At 60.1% G+C, this 20,276-nt stretch overlaps 1 protein-coding gene across 2 annotated transcripts; it reads left to right on the top strand.

The window, feature by feature from the left end:
* The first annotated feature begins 1,036 nt into the window (after positions 1 to 1,036).
* On the top strand, positions 1,037 to 20,270 carry DPH1 (diphthamide biosynthesis 1). 2 transcript variants are annotated; one of them, XM_068154605.1, is made up of 12 exons: positions 1,037 to 1,092; positions 1,809 to 1,961; positions 4,410 to 4,473; positions 12,195 to 12,316; positions 13,878 to 14,032; positions 14,720 to 14,841; positions 16,067 to 16,135; positions 17,538 to 17,694; positions 18,650 to 18,750; positions 19,065 to 19,143; positions 19,248 to 19,379; positions 19,837 to 20,268. In XM_068154605.1, the coding sequence occupies exons 1-12, from the start codon at positions 1,044 to 1,046 to the stop codon at positions 19,909 to 19,911; spliced, it is 1,278 nt and encodes a 425-aa protein (XP_068010706.1). In that variant the 5' UTR covers positions 1,037 to 1,043; the 3' UTR covers positions 19,912 to 20,268. The 2 variants fall into 2 exon arrangements, with proteins under 2 accessions (XP_068010706.1, XP_068010705.1); XM_068154604.1 differs by having other exon boundaries at positions 1,041 to 1,092; positions 1,776 to 1,961; positions 19,837 to 20,270.
* The last annotated feature ends 6 nt before the right edge of the window (positions 20,271 to 20,276 follow it).

Genomic DNA, 20,276 nt, shown 5'->3' with positions numbered 1-20,276 from the left:
CGTCTGCCCAGCATCGTTCCTGCTGCTCCCTGGCGACCTGACGTCCCCACTGTCCCCACCGTCCACTCCATCCCTTATCGCCCCCCGGTGTCCCGCTGTGGTCCGACCACCGATTGGCACCCCTGCTGTTCCCGCTGTCGCCTCCACCTCGATACGGTCCCTGCCATGTCCCCCGTCACCACCGTCCCGGAGTCCCTGCTGTTCCCTATGGTGTTTTCTCGCTCTTATCATCCCCTCCGCCATACCGGGTCTTCGCTATCCCACCGGGATCATGGATGTCCCATCGGGAGTTCTGCTGTCCCCTCTGTGTCCCGGTCCCCGTTGCCTTGTCTGCCTCCACGGTTCCTGCTGTCCTCGCACTCCCCACCGCGGTCTTGACATTCCACCGGGACCTCGCTGCCTCTTGGACTGTCCCCGCTGCCCCGCGGGGCGATCTCTCCTACCCAAGAACCTCCCTCCACGAAGGTCCCTCTCTCCTCCTTCTCTCTACCCTTTCAGTGGGGTCCTGTTATCCCACGGGAAGCGCTGTTGTCGTCATTTTCCCTCTGGGCTCCCTATTGTCTCTAGGGAGTCCCCGCTGCCTACCCGGACCTCTGCCAGCCCTTAGGGGTCCCCAGCTATCCCGAGTTACTCCTGTTTCATGCCTCCCAGGGACTCGGGGGAGAACTCGCTATGCGAATACGGGAGGACATGAACCCGTCACCATGGAAACTGCCCCGACGCCCCATTCCTGTGTTAATATTGGGACCGGCAGAGGACCGGCAGCCCCGGGGCTGCCTGCACCGGCGAGCGAGAGCGGGAGGGGTCAACACCCCTGGACGTGACGCAGGAACATTCCCGGCACGGCAGCGCTTTTCATGCCCACTGCACCCCCACAAAGTGCCCGTCGGGACCAATGCCAAAACCCATCAGCCCCCGCCACCCCGTCCGTCCCGTCGGGGCCCGCCGGCGCGCTCCCACACTCGATCTTTCGGCCGGCGACTGCTCTGGCCTAGCGCCTGGCTCGCTTAGTGCTGCCTTCCGCCTTCACGTGTTCCAGAGCCATGGCGGCCTCCGTGAGCCTTGGGAGCGCGGCCCCGCTGCCTGCCACAGGTGGGCTGAGGCTGGGTCAGCTCTGGGTTCTCGGGGTCGGCACTGGGCGCTATTTCGGTTGCCTCTGCGGGGGAGGCCGGGCTGGTGGCGGGGGAGGCCAGGGCCGGTGGCTCCGACACAGTCCCGGCCTCCCCCGCCACCGGCTTGGCCCAGCTGGCCCTTTGTCGGTTCGACGTGGGCCGTGCGGGGAGGGTTTGGTGGCTCATGAGTGCCGATGTTGGGCTGGAAATAGTGAATAATCCCCCTGCTGTCACTCCCCCGCCGCTCTCCGGCTTCGCCGAGCGCTAGGGGGGCGGTTGCTGGCGGGGGCCGGCTGCAGGATGAGGCTCCTGGGGATGGGCCTGGATCACCCGCTGCTGCTGCTGCTGCTGCTGCTGCTGCTTTTTTCCGCGGTGGGATAACGGGATCCCCGTGGTGGGGCAGGAAGGACCCCCGCGGTTCTTGTGGGTGAGCTATGGGGGGCTGTGCCTGGTGTCCTCACAGGTGTGGGGCGAGTCAGCCGCACTATCAGAGCTTCATACAGTTACAGTGCCCCAAACAGTGCGTCTGCCAGCAACCGGCCCCAAGTACAGCACGGAGGGCTGAAAATCGCCCCCTTCTGCCCACTTGTCCCCGAGGGTGGTGGCATGAGGGCCACAAGGATGCTGGTGGCCCATGGAGTACAGGGTGTGCTGCCGTCTCAGTTGCTCCTTTAGGCCATCCCGTTTGTCCCGCAGCCCGAGGCCCCACGCGGCGAGTGGCACAGCAGATCCCCGAGGAGATCCTTGGGAACACAGAGCTGCGAGAGGCAATGGAGGCTCTGCCCCAAAACTACAACTTTGAGATCCCCAAGACCATCTGGAGGATCCGACAGGCTCGGGCCAAGAAAGGTGAGCACTGGCCTGGGGGATGAGGGGGATTGGGGCTCAGTGTGGTGGTTTGGTGCTGCTGAGCTCCCCAGTGGTGAGGGGACCCATCTAGGTTGGGATGTGGGGCCTGTGAGGCTGGGCAAGGATGGTGCTGAGCTGCCCATCATGCCCTGGCATGGTTAGGCTCTTTTTCAGTGAGCTTTTCTTTCCTCAAGCAGGGTTAATAGATCTGTATCTCTGGATTATAATCACATTGGACAGGACAGGTTGAGCTGCACAGACCTGTCAGCCTGCGAGATGTGTCTGGGATGCCAGCCAGGTCCCTGCTGCTCTCTTCTCTCTCCCTGCACTTTCTTGCCAGGCTGCTGGGGCCTGGCAGGGGCAGCCCCACAATGCCTGGCACTGGGGCACTGGAGAGGGGCTGGTGGGTAGCTGGGCTGCACTGCACCCTGGTCTGAACTGTGCTCCAGGGGTTGCTGTAGCCCCAGATGGATGGGGATTGGCCCTGGTGACCTCAGAGAAGGCGCTGTGGTGGTGCAAGGTGATGCCAGGGTTATTCACCCTCAGCATGTGCATCCTGCTGTGGCAGAGATGGCTCTCAGCGTGTGATAAGCTACAGGCATCAGGGCGTGGAGCCTCCCCCTCTGTCCCCAGGTGTCACCAGTGCCTTCACCTTCGCTTCACATGCAGATAAGGGCTGCTCACAGCATTGTGTGGCGCTAGGAGCTGCGGGAAGAGCCAGGTTTGAAATGCTGTGTCCGCCTGGGAATGTCTCTGCCTGCTGCCACTGAGCTGGCAGGTGTCATGGGGGACGTTCTGGGGGCTGCCGCCTGAGCCGGTCCCGGCTGCGATGCCGAGGGGCTCCCGGCGGCTGTGAGCCCGTCCCATCCATCCCAGCTGCAGTGTGGGAGGCAGGGCTGCCCATCAGGACGTGGCAAAGCCACCCAGCCGTGCCGCTCTGGCTTTCGTTACTGTGTTTTGCTGCTTGGCACCTCCTAATTAAATGTAAATATGCGGCTGGGATTTAAGCTTCAGAGCTGGGAGCGGAGCCCATCAGCCAGCCAGCCATGCTGGGATTGAAAAGCCTGCGCCTGCAGAGCCCAGCCAGGGGCTCGTTGCTGGGGGAACGCAGCTTCCCGCAGCCTGCGGCCAGCCCTGCCTGCACCCCCCCTGCTGCAGGGTTTGCAGGGCCTGGGGTGTCATCCTCTGACCCCATGATGCTGTTTTGGCAGAGAGTCACCCGGCTGCCTCTTGCCAACCCCTCACTAGGCGGGGGGGAAAGATATTTGCAGGTCCGCTTGTTGGCAGCGGTCTGGCGTGGAGGGCAGTCCCAAATGGTCCCAAATGGGCTGGAGGATGCTGGGACTCTGAGCTGTCTGGCCCTGCCAGGTTGGGAGGGGGCTGGCAGAGCTCACACAGCTTTCCTTGGGCTCTGCAGGTTGCGACAGGGCAACATTAGCCCAGTTTGGGCCAGAGCTTTACACAGCTCTGTGCTGTCCAGCAAGGGCTGGACTTGGCAGCACAGGGTTTTCTGTTGGAGGGGGCTCTGGAGGAGGTGCTTGGATGTAGATATTGCTGGAGCTGGGATGTCTTAGTGGGATTGGGAGGTGAAGGGACAATGGGATTAATGGAGCCTCCTCCATTCATCTTCCCCAGCATGATCCCTTCTCTTCCCCAACATCCTAGAGCAGCCTTTGGGGACACACAGTGGGGGTTCCTGGCTGGACTCCCGGCTCTGGGAGGCCAAGCTGGGCTGCAGAGGCAGCAAGATTGTTCTGAGCTGTGAGGAGGGAGCACACCATGAAGCATGATTCGTCGCTGAATAAATTCCTGCTAGGCACAACGCTGCATCATTGCCGGCCACCATCCTGAAACAGGGAGAGAAGCAGGGAGGGGAGGTGTGGAGAAGGCCAGTGAGGATGATCAAAGGTTTGGAACAGCTTCTGTACAAGGAGAGATTAAATAGATTTAGATCCTTTAGCTGCAAAAGAGATGAATGAAGAGGGATGAGATAGAGGGATATAGAATTGTGAATGATGCAGAGAGGCTGAATAGGGGACGATTATTCACTCTCTCTGGTACCAGGAGAAGCAGGGGCACACGTTTACATTATTAGGAGCAGGTTTAAAATAAACAGAAGAAAGTTCCTTTTCCTGTGCAGCACATAATTAAAATCTGGAACTCATTATTGTGGGAAGCAGGAGGGACCGGCGGTGTCAGCGGGTTCCGAAGGGGATGGAGTGTGCAGGGACAGGGTGTGAGTGGGGAGAACAGATGCGGCTCAAGGCAGGGCCATGTGCACCCTGGCTGCTAGAGCCACTGGGGGCTTTGGCCAATTTGTGGCTGGTTTGGGCAGGGTCATTCTGCAGCTGCTGCTGGGTATGTTGACCCTGGGGGCTGGTGCCCAGGTCCCCATTTAGGGGCATCCCCTCCAGGCCCTCCTAACTCCAGGGCTGTTTCTCTTCTCAGTGGCCCTGCAGATGCCAGAAGGGCTCCTCATGTTTGCCTGCACCATCGTGGACATCATTGAGCGGTAAGAAAATGGCTTTTCCACACTTCCCCACCTGGCTGTGGAGTTGGCAAGGGGATAGGGGCTGCTGCCAGGAATGGGGTGGCCACCAGGGCTGCCTGGGCAGGAGGAGGCCCAGTGCTACTTCTGAGGAGGGGGCAGGGGACCCAAGCATGGCTGCCTTCACAGAGACACCTAGGCCACAGCCTGGCTGGGCACAGACAGTGCTGCTGCCCTGCGGCAAGTGACAGAGACAGAGGGGACAGGGACAGGCACCATGCCAGCCTGGCCCTTGCTGCTCAGCTTCTCCTCCCCTTGCTGCTCTGCTGGGAGCCGCTGGCAAGCTCAGCGTGTTGGGGCCCTCGCTCGGGTGAGGGAGCTGAGCAGCAGCCGTGTTAACAACCTCCTGACACCAGCTCAGTGCCTGCATGCTCCCCTTGGCAGCGCAGCCAGCAAGGGGAGGGCTGGTGGCAGGGCTGCTACCACTGCACAAGTCCCCTGGGGTCTGCTCCTGTCCCTGCAGCCACAGTCTGGCTGTGCCACTTTTGGGGCAGCGCAGAGGTGCTCCCCTCCAGCTGGGGAGGTGTGAGGCCATGGTGATGGCCTGGAGGGGATGAGTGCAGGCAGCTCCTGCTGGGTGGTCCCTTCCCTGTGGCTTCTGTCTTGAATTTCTGTGCTGCCTGGGGGGTGAGGTTGGAAGCATGGAGGGAAGCTGGAATTTGCTGAGGCCCCTTGCTGAAACTGGCCGTGATCTCCTTACTCACCTCTTTCCCTGTCCACCGGCTCCATTCCCTGCTGCGGCTGCCCCCTCCCCACCCCCTCGCTGTTTTCACATACCTGAATTAGTGCTAAGAGCACCGCGGGCCGCGGCTGCCGTTGGGGCCGCGGTGCTCATTAGGAAGCTGCCTTCCCGGGGCGGGCAGGCTCGGCTCCCCGCTGCCGTTAGCCGAGCAGCCGCTGCCGTGCCAGGCGGAGAGGCAGCCGTGCCGGTGGGCTTTGTCCCTGCTATGCCACCCCTTCCCCCGTGTGCCCAGCACAGCCCCACGCTCTGGATGGGTGAGGGCGAGGTGGGAAGGTGGGTGCGGGTAGGGATGCGTGCGGGGGGCAGAGGGGATGGGTGCGAGTGCGGGAGGCTCTGCGTGGGTTTGTCCCTTTAAGCGGAGCTGCCTCCTCGCTGGCTTTGGCACCCAGCCGCTTTCATGTCTCCGACTTCAAAGGCAGAGGATTAAGGGCTCTTTTATCTGAATGAAACCTTAAGCCGCGTTTCCCGGTGGGTGCCAGTGGATGCCGAGGTGTTGGCATCCCCGCTGGACTCTCCCTCCCTGCCAGGGGTGCTCCTCAGGGCTGAGGAGGGGTTCTTGGGTGCCTGGGTGGGGTAGTGCTGGTGGGAGATGGGTGCTGCATGGGGAGAGGTTCCTGGCCAAGAGCAGGGATGTGAGAGTGCCAGTGTGTTGGTGGGAGGGTGGTGGATGGCTTTGAGGCCGAGCAGGAGGGCTGTATCCTTTCCTCACTGCCACCACACATCACCCAGAGACGCCCCAGTGCCGGTCCCGTGCTGGGAGCACTGGGTGCCATCCATGGTGTGGCTGTGCTGGGTACCAGGGCCAAGGGCAAGGAGCGAGCCCAGCCCTTTCCTTGCTGTCATGGGGACACGCTTGGGATCCAGTTTCACTGAAGTGGGTGAGGTGTGAATCGGCAGTGGCCTGGTTGGTGCCTGCCTCTTCCTGCCATTAGTATTCATCTCTGGCACTAATGTGGAATCTCAGCTCGGCCCCTGCTCCTGCTGGCCCTCCTCACCCGGCGCTGGGGCCGGACGAGCCTCCAACGTGACAGGAATCACTGCAGCCTCGTCCTCCAGCAGTGGCTGCCACAGCCAGACTAGGGACAGGCGCCAAAGTACTGCCAGCCCCAGGGCGGTGTGACCCCGTCCCCACTGTGTTAGGGCTGAGCAAGCCTGGGATACCTGTGTCGATGAGGAGCACTGCTCAACAAGCAGCTCCCCTCCCCCGCAGCCCATCTCATAGCTTCCTGCCCCCTCCTTGCTGGTGGGAGTTGGGAGTTTGGGCATGCCCCAATGAGCTCCCCTTCCCCTGGTGCTCTGGTAATGGCTGCAGAGCTGTGCCTGGGGTGATGGTGCCCATATCCCTGTGCTCCAGCTCGACCAGAGCCGTGTCTGCCACCACTCAGAGGAATATTTATCCCTTCTGCTGGAGCTGCCTTTTAATAAAATACTTGTGCCGTGGCCTGGTGGTGCTGGGGGGGAGGGCCAGGAGTGGGGATGTGTCCTCACTCTGCTGAAGCAGGGTTGGCTCAGGGTCCTGTCTGTGGGTCTGTCTTTCCCTGCATGTGGGGATGGCAGTGTCACTGTCACTGTGTCCCCCGCTGCAGTGTGGGAGTGAGCAGGCCCCCAGGGAACCCTGAGGAGAGGGCTGTCATGTGGGGCCCCTAGACCCCCCCAGCATCCTGTCTGAGCTTCTTAGCATTGTGCCAGCACTTGCCAAGCCCCGAGGGGCTGTGAGGATGAAGATGTGGAAGTGTCACAGCTGCTGCCTCCGGAAAGGCTGGTGGGGTACTTAGCCTGGAGCCTTTGAAATCAAGAGTGCACTTATAGCATTGACCGGCGTGAGGCCCAGTTAATTAGCGTTAATAGGTTTGTCATTACAGAACCTATGCTGGGGCGAGTGGCCAGCTGCGGGGGGGGGGGGGGGGGGGCTGGGGTCTGCTGAGCTGGCAGGGCTGCCCAAAACACATCACGACACTCTCGCAGCACCTTCCAAATTGGCTCCGTTTGTCACGGCTGATGTAACTCGGCAGAGGGTAATTCGTGCTGGGGGGCGGTGGCGTGCGGGGAGCTCAGACCGCGGTTTGGGGAGGGGGGCAGCCCCCCAGCCCACCCGCTGTCATGCCGGGGAGGTGGCAGTGGTGCCCCCTGTACCGGCAGCTGGGGGGGGGGGTGGGGGTGGGCTATGAGCAGACCCTCTCTCGGTGCTGGGGCTGGAGCAGACGGCTCAGCTGGGCTCTCAGCTGGGCTTTTGATTCCTTGTTAATAAAGTCGGCTGTCAGGCTCCGCAGCTGCTAATCCCTGCAACAGGGCGAGTGGCTCCTGCTAATCAGCCGTGGCTCTGTGGCAGGGACAGACAGGGACAGGTGATGGTGAGGGGTGGGGCCACGGGTGTCCTGATGCCCACACGGGCTGCCCTGACATGACCTTAGCACCTCTCTACGACTTGATGGCTTTTGTGTATGCAGCCCAGCAGCTTTGGCGTGGCTTAAGATGCTCCACTGTGCCTCTGACATAGTGCTCTGGCGTGGCTTGGAGTGCCCTGCTATGCCTCCACTATGGCCAGCAGCTGTGCTAGCAAGGGCTGGTGTGCCTGGCAAGCCTCTAGTGCCACATGGGCTGTCCCCTCCTGGGACTAGCAGGTGGCAGGACAAGGGCACCAAATGCCCTGGCCAAGCAGGTCTGCTGTATAGCACGGAGCACTGTGGTGAAACTGGCAGCATCACTGTGAGGTCCCAAAGGGCCATCCCAGGATGCTAACACAGGTCAGGATGTGGCCTCAGCTGCACAGGGTTGCAGCTCTGCTGGCTAGCATTGTCTTCACTTTTCCCTTTGTCCTTTAAGTGCGACCTGGAGGTCCTGGCAGCGCGGTGCTGCGCCCTGTGCAGGAGAATTTAATCACCATCATTAACCACACAACAGCATCATTAGGGAGAATGAAGTTCTCACTTCATTGGAGATGTTTAAGCATCAGCCTGGGTGGTGATGGCATGATGGGGACTGGAAGTGTGTGGAGTCTGTAGGGCTGTCACCTCACAGGACTGGGATGTGCTCACCACCACATGCCACCCACCACCTCCTTGTATCCCCATGGAACCCATGGAGCAGTGCCATGGCCTGGCCATTGGGAAGAGGAAACAGGCAGCATCGGGGCACAGGATGGCCAGCCATGTCTTCGGCATCACCACGCTCTGGACCCTCGATTTGCCTTGCTTTGGTTTTTTTCCCAGCTAAAGGGCTAGCAAAGCTGAGGTACCCCTGAGATGTGCCCCTTGGTGTGCTGGGATTTGCCCTGGCGCCTTCAGTGAGGACAGAGCGGCAGGTCCCCTCAGAGAGGACCCAGGTGGAGATGGCTGCTCCTGGGGAGCTGCAGGGCCCTGCACCTCTCCCCTCCAGACCCACTTGCTGATGCTCGGCGGGGCCCTGCGCCGCCGGCGCGCGGTGGTTGCCCAGCTGCAGCGGGGCTCTTCCAGCAGCGTTTGCAGTAAAATTGCAAACTCATTATTTTAATTACGTGCAGCCTTCCTGCGCTAATGAAGTTGGGAGCCTGGTAATGGGGCTTGGTGATGGGCTTCTCCGCTAATTAAGCTCATTGTTCTCGGCTGGGGCTCTGCTCAGCCCCCCGACACCCTGGCACTGCAGCACCTGCTGGCACCCGTCCCTGGGACGGGCTGGGCTTGGGTGCTGCAGGGCAGGCAGTGGGTGTAGGGTTTGTGGGGTGATCGTGGGGCTCTGCTTTTTTTCCCGGGGACAGGCTGTGGAGTGTTTGCAGGGCATAACCCTCTTGCTTATCCTCAGGTGTCACCTGCCAGGGAGGTGACACCACACGGAGGGTGACTGCTGTGAAGGGCCATGTGCAGGCGAGGCAGGTGACTCTGAAGCAAGGAGCTGCTCACTCTGCATCCCTATCCCTAGCAGGACACATGGGCACCACAGTGTCTTGATGCCATCTCAGTCCTCTGGCAGTTTCATGATGCCAGGACTGGCCACTTTCAGCCCAGTCCCTGCAGTCCCCTCCTTGCCCAGGCTGCTGGAGCCAGGCACAATGGATGTTCTGGGGCTGAGGACTCCTCTGTGCTGGGGAGAGTGGCTGTGCTTCATGGGATGAGGACCAGCGCCGTATCATTCACAGGCTGCGGCGGTGTCAGGGGACCCTGCGCTCCTGCCAGCGGCAAACGCTCTCATTTGTTTGTCGAGGGGCTGGGATAAATCAAGGCTGCTCCAGCCTGGTGCCTGCACTCAGGTGCTGGGGAGCAGCCACCCCATGCTTGAGGACACATTGGCTCTGTATGCACATGTATCTCCTGGCCTTGTAAGCCTCCAAACTTGTCCCTAGGTTGCTATCTCCTTCATCTCGCACCAGCCAAGGAAGAGAGGGGCTGGAAGGGTCCAAGTGTCCTGGCAGTTGGAAATGGGGCCAGGGCCTGGCCTTCTCAGGGGCACATCCTGCCAGTGCTGAGCACGGCACTTTATAAATGGGATTTTGGGAGCCATCTGTTTAAGGGAGGGGATAATGAATTAGGGGGAAATGAGAAAAATGCTAAGGCCGGGCGGTTTTTGAGAATGAGCCGGGGTTTGCAGGACGTAAAAGATGAATAACCTCCCCACACGTTCAATATTCATGAGCTCCCAGCTGTAGTGAGCGGCTCAGCGCTGGGTGGGGACAGCCCTGTCACTACGTCCTGCCTGCTGCCACACCGCTGGCCCCCGGCTGCCGCTGCCGTCGCTTGCAGGGGCATGGAACGGCCCCAAGGACGCTCCTCTGGTTGCCCCTCGCCTGCATCCCGGTCTGGTCTGCTTGGTGAGTGGCTCCCTGGCCTGCGTCGGAGGCAGGTGGCTGCTAATTGATGTTTCCTTCCTCTGTAGTTTGATGAAAGGCTCTGGCAACACCGAACTGATTAAAACATCAAGGGGAGGCCCCCACGCTTGCCTTTGATTTGTCTCGGGAGACGATTGCTGCTCCGCTCGACCATCCAGCCCAGCCGGCGCGGGTCACCCCTGTGCCATCCTGCTGCCAACCTGCCTCTCCTGGCGGCACCCTTCCAGCCTCGCCAGCCGCACCGGCAGTGCTGTGGGGCTCCCTCCTCGCCAGGCATCATCCTGTGACCTCTGTGCTTCTTGCTCAGCTGTGATTCTGCTCCCTGCAGCCAGAGTGGTTCAATTCCCTATGACTGGAGGAGGGCTCAGCTCCATCTCTCCGTGCCCGTGGGTTGGTGGCCACATACTGCCGGCTGCAGCCCTGCACGCTGGGCAGGGGCCACGGACGCCTCCGCCAGCCTCTGCCCTCCTCCCTCCACCGTTGCTGTTTCACTTTCTTGCTCTTCACCCCCAGGGACTTTCTCTGGGGTTTGGGCCAATTTGCATACATTTTAATCTATAAAAAATTAAGCGGCGCTGGCTGCCGCTCTGAGTCAGACCTCCCCGTCCTGAATCTTAAGGAGCTGAATAATTTTCCACTTTTGCTGAGATGTGTGGAGTCTGATTCATGTTCATCTCATCACCTCTCATTAGAGGAGGGGGCTGGGGGCTCAGGGGGATGGGGAAGATCCTTCTCGAACCTTCGCTGGCAGCCCCCGGCCCCACGGCGTGGCCAGGCAGGCGGCAGAGGAGTCGTCCTCCCATCCGGGCCACACTGGCCAGAAGACACCACAGGGTTTGGATGCTGGCAGGATCTTGTCCATCTTCTGATGTGCTCCAACTGTGTCCCCAGCCCTTGCAGCACTGCCAGGAGTGGGAGTTGCCCAGGCGGGACGCGGGAGGTGGGGATAGCTTTGCCCCCTCTCCGGGGGTGCTGTGACAGAGCTGCTCCCCTGGCCCCCTCCCCGGGCGCTGGTGGATGGGCCGGAGCTGTTAATATTCAGCACGCTCCACCATTTCTCCACCTTCTGCCATCTGCCCAGCTCTGCCCACCATTTCTATTCTTGCCGCCGACGTAACGCTCCCTGCCTGGCGCTCAGGGGGGAGCGTGCGGGACCCTGGCCCCCAGCCAGCACTGGGTGCCAGCGGTGGGGGGTAATGCTGTGCCAGGGTGCCTGCCTCCCCTGGCTCCTTTGCCCCAGCCCCGTGCCAGCAGCAAGGGGAACCCCACTGGCACTGAGCTACAGCCGCTGGTGTGACCTCAGTGTAAATATGGAATTAGCATCTGGTTTAAGCAGCCCCTCCAGGCGCAGGGCTTTGTCATCACGATACCTACTTTCATCTGTAAACTACCACAGCAGCTCTCTGGGAAGGCAGCCAAGCTAATAATCCCCCAAAATGGTGCAATAGAATACCCACAAAGGTGCTGCCTGTAAATCATGCCAGAGACCTGACATTGTTGCCCACTCTCAGTGCGTGCCCTTTCACCTGCCAGTGGGTGCTGGGTCGGCTCAGGCTGGAGTGTCAGGGATCGGGGACTGCACCAGTGTTCACTCAGTGTGTTTGCTCCCCCAAGTGCCACCTAAGCAGCAGCTGATCCTGGAGAACACTCAGCTCAGCCAAACAGGCACCTAGGAGTGGTGCAGCTGGGTGCAGACTGAGGTGCACAAGCTCATGCAGCGCACAGGGTAACAGTGGCTCAGCCAGCCTGACTGGCATGGCTGGAGATGCCAGGGGAGCTTTTCTACCTGTCTCTGGGTCCCCGGGACTGGCTGGTGGGAGTGCCGGCGCCACGCAGCGCCGGGTCTCCCTCCGCTCCTCTCCTCGCTGGAGCATTAGGAAGCTGGCAGCGTATTGTTTGATGAGCGGATAATCCGCTGAATTGCAAACAGCTTTACCCAATTGAAGAGGCGGATTACCGCTCTCCAGCTTAATCATGTTGACATCTCGGAGAGTAGCCACTGCTTGTCCTTCTCGGCGCGTGGCGAGGGGCTCGGTGGCGGCGCTGAGTCCCCCGGCCGCCGTGTGTCGTGGGGCTAGGGGTGCAGGATGATGGGCAGCAGTGACAGCAGGCAGCCAGGAGTCTCACTGTTGTGCCTCCCCGCAGGTTCACGGAGGCAGAGGCCGTGGTGATGGGGGACGTGACCTACGGTGCATGCTGCGTGGATGACTACACGGCCCGGGCCCTGGGCGCTGACTTCCTGGTGCACTATGGACACAGCTGCCTGAGTAGGTGACACTCAGCCCCGGGGTGCTGCCAAGGCAGCCATGCGTGGCACTGCTGAGCCTGTGCTTCTGCCACCCTGCAGTGCCAAGCAGCTCCCTGTCCCACTTGACACCAGCTCAGAGACTTAGTGCCATGGGCTAATCCCTTCCCAAAAGGCTTTCTGTTCTCCAGCCTCGGTTGCTGGTTTTGGCTGGGGCCAGGCTGGCTGAGCAGCTGCTCACAGGCAGGATTTTGGGGGCAGCAGGGTGTGCTTATCCTGCTCGGTGGCAGTGTGCTGCCGCAGTGCCCAAATTGCAGCCTGGTGCCCAAGAGAAGAGCAGCAAGGCCATGACGTGGCAAGACCCTGCTCATCCAGGAGCTGACAATGCGAATGGGGCTGCTCTTGTCCCCCAGCCCTGCAGCCATGGGTTTTGGGGGAAGTCAGGAGCAACAGCAGAGAGAAGTGAGGGCCTCAGGGTCCCACTGTCCCCAGGGCTGGGATGGTGGCTTTGCCAAGTGCAGCACAGGCTGGGCGGGGAAGGGAGGAGGAGGCTGTGTGCTCCCCAGGCGGACGGTACTCTGGATCCAGTTGCCATGGAAACTGCGCTGCTGTCCCAGATGCTGCTAACTTTGAAGTCCACCCAGGATGGAATCAGCCCAAAAATAACAATAAGACGCTCTGGGTTTTAAGGTGGATCGGTAGAATTGCCACAGTGAGCGGCAGGCGCTTGCATCCCTGCCGCCGCCGTGCTCCCAGCACCTGGCAGCCCTCCTGGATGTTTATGGGGCCATATAAATGGGTTTGAAGAATTGCATCAGGCTCTGTATGAAATACTAACTCCACAACTGAGGACTCTGTCCCAAAAGCAACGCTGGCGTGAGCTTTTGTGGTGATAAATATCTGTGCTCGGTGCTTTTGTTGCAGAAGGAGGGTTATGGGCACTACTGGAGCAGGGAGCATAAAACCCCTGGTTTGGAGCCTGCTACTCATGAGTGAACAGCAGGGAAGGGGAGGGAGGGGCTGTACCCAGCAGCGCCTGCAACCAGGCTGGGTGGGTGACAGAGCACCCTGGGGTGCTCGGAGGGTGCTCAGAGAGTGCTGGGTTCCTTTTGGGCTGCCCACAGTGCTCTCATTACTGGTGTGGCCAGTGGTGGGACATGTGCCTGTGCAGCACACAGGCCCTCTGCCTCCCAGCCCCACGTGCCCTGCGGGAGGGAGTAATTTGCACTTAATTGTGATCAGGTGAAAAGCACCAAAATGGGAAGTGAACGCGGAGCTGTGGATCGATGTGGACTCTGTGTACTTTAATTATTCACTTAATCGTGGTGACACAGGCTTCTTAGCACTGGGGGTAATTAGATTTGTGTTCATTGATTCCCCAGGCTGCCATTATCCAGAGAGAAATGAGCGGGTGCTATCCGTGGCTCCCATCTGCCTGGGGTGCCAGCATGGGCAGAGGGGTAGCAGGGGTAGCCACAGACACCAAGGTGGTTGGGGCACAGGGAGCCCTGCCAACAACTTTTACTCCTCCCCAGAGCCCCAGGTGTAACCCACACTTACACCCTCTCTCTTCCTCTCACCAGTTCCCATTGATGCCACACAGGGGCTGAAGATGCTCTATGTGTTTGTGGACATAAAGATTGACAGCTCCCATTTCCTTGAGACCATTCGCTTCAACTTCCCAGCAGGCACCTCCCTGGCCCTCGTCAGCACCATCCAGTTCGTCTCCACACTGCAGGTGAGATGGAGACCCTCAGCAGTGCATGGTGTAGGATGGGGCTTATGTCTCTCCCAGCCTTTGCTTGGGCTCAGTCCCTCTCTGCCCCAGCTCCGGTGCCAGAGCAGCTGCCCTGGGGTGCTGGTGGTGCCGGTTCGAGTCACTGCAATAATGTGCTGCTGCCGTAATGTTGATCAAGTGCTTTATAATAACTCTGATCAATGTTTCATGGCGGCACCCCCTCCCTGGCTCCCCAGGGAGCTGCTCTGTAAATGTCAGGGCAGGCAGTGGAGCACTTGGCATTTTGATGCAGTGCCGGCAGCAGCAGGGGAAGCTCCGGCGGGTCTGTCTGTCTGCCCCGGAACGGCCGGCTGGGCAGGACGGGAGGAGATGAATGAGCCTCTTGAGCCATGTCTATCTAAACACGAGGCTAGCGAGGCGTTCAGCCTTTCCCCCTGTCTTTTAATTGATACATTGCCTGAACCTGGCTGAGCATCTCAGCTCTGTGGGGCTGTTCCCCTCCGTGACGGTGCCGCCCGCAGCGGATCGACTCCCCACCGCTGCCGCTGTGCTGAGCCACAGCAGCACAGCTATCGGTGCCCCGAGGACCTGTGACAGCCAAGGTGTCCCCAAGCAGGACCAGGGATCACCAGCCTTGGCCATGCTCTGTGTCAGAGTCTGTCCATGCTGACCCCACGTCTCCTGCAGGCAGCATCGCAGGAGCTACGCTCCCAGTACAAGGTTTGTGTGCCCCAGTGCAAGCCTCTTTCCCCAGGGGAGATCCTGGGCTGCACATCACCCCGGCTCACCCAGGACACAGACGCCATCGTGTAAGTACCCAGGGTCCTCCTGGACCCTTCTGCTTGGCCCAGCTTGCCAGCCCTGCCTGGCCATGGGGTGGTTTTAGGGGGCGGCAGGCTGGGACAGGCCCTCTGCAGCTCCCTGCGCCGCTCAGAGTGGCATGTGCTTGTAGCACAGAAGAAATAATTGAGTCGTATATCAGAATAGATAATAGATGGAAGGGCGGGTGGGTAATTGGAAAAGACAAATGGCTGGGGCCCAACATCACAGCAACATTAATTTTATTTAAGGACAGCAAATTAGAGGGAGCACTTCGCTTCCTATCACCTAATTATTTTAGGTAATGGAAATGCTTAATGTACTGTGAATACAGTGTGCTGCAGAATAAATAAATACAAGAACCCCACCCTTGGGGGGAGCTGGGGAGCCCAGGTGTGGGTTTGGGCTCTGTTGAGCTGCTTCTTGCCCATTCTGCTAGGAGATAACAGCAGCAGTGCCTCCCCAGGTGTGGCTGTGGGGAGAGATGGACCTGTGATTGCTGGGCATGGGGTTAGTTGTTGGCCTCACCATGGGTTGCACCAGCAGTGGGGAAGAGGCATCACTTTCCATCTGTCCCCAGGGACACAGGGAGCAGGCAGGGGTGGCCAGGCTGGCACTGCATCTGCAAGAGTGGGTCCCTCCCTGTGGCAGAGGAGGGCCATGGTGCAGTACCAACTGGCTGCCCACTCAGGTGCACACAGCTGGTGTACCTGCATCCTCCCTGCGTTATTATTTTCTTCTTTCCCTCGTCTCTGGGGCTAACTTTTGCAGACAAATTAGCTTTGATCTCCCAAAATGTCATTCTCCAATTAAGGGCAAAATCTAGTCAAGTTTTACGTCTGAATTCATTTTCCAAGCCCTCACTCCATTAGGGCAGCTGAATGAAAGGCTTTGAAATGTAATTGCTGACTTGAAATCCGATTAGAAATGGAAGCAGCAACATCTAGAACCAGCCGTTGAGATGGAGCAGCTCCCAGCCGCCCCATGCCAGTGTGGCCATCCCTCCTCACCTTGAGAGCAGCTGCCTCTTCTGCCTCCTTCTGCCAAGGGGCTGCCTGGAGCTGGGGAGCCCTGGCTGTGCCCACTGCCCCTGGGACCCAGCGCAGGAGTTTGTTTTCCTGGCATGTCTGTGCGCTGCAGCTTGGGAAAGCCGCGAGCACATGGATGGATGCTGCTGTTGCCCTTGTGCTGTAGCTCTCCCTCCCCTCTCGGCAGGTATTTGGGTGACGGACGCTTCCATCTGGAGTCCATCATGATTGCCAACCCAGGCATACCTGCATACAGGTATGGGCAGCCCGTCTCCAGTCACAGGGTCACTGGAGCACAGGATGTTAGGGGTCAGAAGGGACCTCCAAAGATCATCAAGTCCAGCCCCCCTGCCAGAGCAGGACCATAGAATCCAGCACAGGTCGCACAGGAACGCATCCAGATGGGTGTTGAAAGTCTCCAGAGAAGGAGACTCCACAACCTCCCTGGGCAGCCTGCTCCAGTGCTCTGTGACCCTCACAGTGAAGAAGTTCCTCCTTGTGTTGAGGTGGAACCTCCTGTGCTGTAGTTTATATCCTCAACAGCCCTGTAGTGGAGAGCACACTGGGGACCAGTATCTGAAGGGGGCCTACAGGAAGGCTGGGGAGGACTTCTCAGGATCTCAGGTAGTGATAGGACTAGGGGGAATGGAATGAAGCTGGAGGTGGGGAGATTCAGGCTGGAGGTGAGGAGGAAGTTTTTCCCCATGAGAGTGGTGAAGCCCTGGAATGGGTTGTCCAGGGAGGTGGTTGAGGCCCCATCCCTGGAGGTGTTTAAGCCCAGGCTGGATGAGGCTCTGGCCAGCCTGATCTAGTGTGGGGTGTCCCTGCCCATGGCAGGGGGGTTGGAACTAGATGATCCTTGTGGTCCCTTCCAACCCTGACTGATACTATGATACTATGATACTGTGACCAGCTGTCCCCACGGTGCACCCCAGGAGCTCCTCCCACCCCAGGGCTGGGCAGGCAGCTGGCTGTGGCAGGCACAGGCAGGCGAGGGGCCAGCGGAGCAGGGCGAAGGAGAGGTGCAGAGGGGGGATGAACACCAGCCATTTACTCCAGGAATATAAACATTTTGACAAGTACCTGGGAAAGCTGGTGGAGGTGCAGCCATTAAAGCTGCTGCAGGCAGAGGCCATAAAGCGTGATGATGAGGCCGCTGAAAGCAGATGAAATATCAGGAGGGAAAGGCTTGGGCCTGTTTGGAGAGATCTGAATTTCTTAGTAGGTCGTTTGTTACCGACGGGAGGCGCGCGTCAGGTTTATGGCGCTGGTGAAGCTGCCCAAGCCCGAGTGGGATTTGATTAAAATTCTCCTCGTCAAACAAAGCAACAAATCAAAGATTTCTTCATAATTTATGAGCCAGGAGGATGGGGCGGGGAGGCGTGGCAGAACTGAGCACGAGGCTGAGCGCAAAGCCCGGACTGTGTCGAGTTTTGGGGGACTGCAGTGGGATGCTTACCTCGTCCCTTGTCCTTGTCCCCTCTCTGCACCCGAACGAGCTGGCTGGGCCCTGCATGGGCCAGTGGGGCAGAGATGCTGTGGGAAGCAATTAGTGCTGATAAAGAATGGGCATCATTTAGGGCCAGTGTGATGGGGGGCAGGTGATGGGGTGTGAGCAGGGGTGGAGGGGCACATGTGAGCCCAGCTCTGCTTTGCAGGTACGATCCCTACAGCAAGGTCTTCTCCCAGGAGCACTATGACCATGAGCGCATGCACCGCGCTCGGCAGGATGCCATCCGCGCCGCCGCCAGTGCCCGCTGCTGGGGGCTCATTTTGGGCACCTTAGGGCGCCAGGGCTCCCCCAGCATCCTGAAGGTACTGTCCCACTCCCCGTGGCTCCTGCATGAACACTCACTGCTCCTGGGTCGGGGGTGGGTGCCTCAGCACAGTGCCCTCACTACCAGGGCAAGGGTGGACCTGGCACCGCCGGTGGCCCATCAGTTGCTGCTGACCACGGCCTGCACAGCACTGGGCTAAGCAGGCAGGGCAATTAGCAAGAGATGAGGGAGGCCGGACAAGGGCTCATTAAACCTGCCCCTCGCTGAGGAGAGCTGGCTAGCCTTGGAGACCCCCCCGCACAGGCAGCTTGGCAATTAATTCCCTGGGTTTGTTTTAATTGGATGAACTTCCAATCAGGTTCACCATCCCTGCTCAGCTGCTGTGCTGGCACTTTCTGCATCCCAGCTGGGCAAGCAAAACAGGACCAAAGTGTCCAGACTCATGGGAGTGGGGCCCTGTGAGCATGCCAGCCCCTCTCACACCTGGAAATTCTGGGGGAGCTGCTGCTGGGTTCAGTGCAGCAGGGAAGGCCCTACTCAAAGCAGGGAAGCAGCGTTCCAGCAGCTGCTGTTCTACAACAGGCAAGACAGGTATGGCTGGGGCTGGCCAAACAGGGGATGATTAGTGCTGGCTCTAGAGGACAAGGACATCACTGGCCCCTCGTGGGCCTCTCTTCTCCTCCTGCAGCCTTTGACCACAGCCAGCCCACAGCAGGCAGGCGTCCCAGGGAAGGCAGCTGCTAACGAGAACAGATTGTTGTCATTGAGCAGTAATTACTTCATTAGGCTGAGGCACGCACTGGGGAGAGCCAGGCACAAGCTGGAGCCATGGCCGTGGTGCCTGGCCTGTGACTGCCACGGGGTTATGGTCATGGGGCAGAGCTGGGGTCTGATAGACAGGAAGGGGTTGTGGGCAAGACTTGGGAGGGGCTTCCTGGGGACATCTGTCTGGGCTCCCCTAACTTCTCAAGCTGCCTTTTTTCCCCCTGCAGCACTTGGAGTCTCGTCTCAGTGCCCTGGGCCGGCCCTTTGTACGAGTGCTGCTGTCTGAGATCTTCCCCAGCAAGCTGCAGCTCTTTGCCGACGTGGATGCGTGAGTGCTGCTGACTCCTTGCCCTGGGGTCTTCAGGATGCCCCATCCCTCTCTGGGCCTCTGATTACAACAAGAACCCATCCCTGCCACATCTGTCCTGTTATCACTTGAGCTGGCACCGTGCACCACTGTGTGTGCTGTGCCCACAGGTTGGGAAGGAGATGTGGCTATCTGTGGCAGAGTGGTGCTGGTGCAATGGGGACCATGCTCCCTGCCTGCTTCATTTCCTTCCAGAGGCTGCTGCAGGGCTTTCCTGTGACTTGCCTCTTCCCAAAATGCTCATCCCCATCTGCTGCCCTCTGTTTCCCTTCCAGGTGGGTGCAGGTAGCCTGTCCTCGGCTCTCCATCGACTGGGGGGAAGTCTTTGGCAAGCCACTGCTGACACCCTATGAGGTGAGCACTTTTCTGGGGACCAGCCCTGGCTTGGCAGGGATGTGCCAGAGCCTCCCACAGGGCTGTGCTGCAGGCTGAGACTTGGCTCATTGTACCCTCCACAGGCAGCAGTGGCTCTCCGAGACATTGAGTGGCAGCAGCCTTACCCCATGGACTTCTATGCCAGCCAGTCCCTGGGGCCATGGACAGTGAACCACGGAGGGACACAGCCCCCACGCCATGGCCGGCCAGCTCAGGTGGGCATCGTGGCATCACCACAGTGTGGGTGTCTCCAGGGCAGCCTGTCCCTGCTGCATTCCTTCACTGGTGGCTGCCATGTAGGGGAGAGGAGGTGGGAGTGGCGGCACAGGCTGAACACCTGGTGCCATGCTGTGTCCAATGCGGTACAGTGCTTTGTGTGCTGTGGTGTAGGCTGTCCTGTGCCAGCGCCGTACAGTGCCCAGTACCACGTGCCAAAAGCGCCACCCTGTGGCTTCGTTCCAGCTGAACAGGAACGGGCCGGTGCCTCCTGGCTGGGGAGGACGCACTAACGTCCCGGTGCAAGCACCTGCCTGGCCCTGCGGCTTCCCGGGAGGAGGGATCCCCCAGCCGTGCCCCATGGGGTGCTGTGGGCTGAGCACGGGCAGACTCTTCACAGCTCAGCAGGGGCTGGCACCCCTCCTGACACATCCCTCCCCTTCCTCCCTGCTGCAGGGAAAGCCACCCGCGACCTGTGCCTCGGTGGACAGAGAAGAGAGGCCAAGCACTGGGAGTCCAGTGACCTCCTGAGCGCAGCCTGCACCCCGGCCAGCTGGCGCCACATTCCGGCAGCCGCCGTGGGCACGGGCAGGGGCACCGCCAGGCCTTGCCTTCCCCCCTGCTCCCGGCTTAAACACCGCCGGGGCCTGCCGGTACGAATTCAGACACACTCTGTAACCGAACGATACCGCTGCCCGCAAGGGCCGGGACGGGAGCGACTCTGCAAGGCCAGGCCGTGCTGCAGACTGCCCGCGGCAGCTCCCTGTCCTTCCGGGGAGCCCGTCCCACCCCACCGGGGCCGCCTCTTGCCGCCCCTGCTGTCGTTCCCTGCATCGCAGCCTCCCACCGCTTGGGGCGCGCTGGCACGTCCTTGTGCGGAGCACCGCCCGCCTCGC

Source organism: Melanerpes formicivorus, unplaced genomic scaffold (assembly GCF_026170545.1).
Source record: "Melanerpes formicivorus ecotype bairdi unplaced genomic scaffold, bMelFor1.0.p_v2 SCAF_29, whole genome shotgun sequence".
NCBI lineage: Eukaryota > Metazoa > Chordata > Aves > Piciformes > Picidae > Melanerpes > Melanerpes formicivorus.
This window is presented reverse-complemented; position numbering and strand designations above follow the sequence as displayed.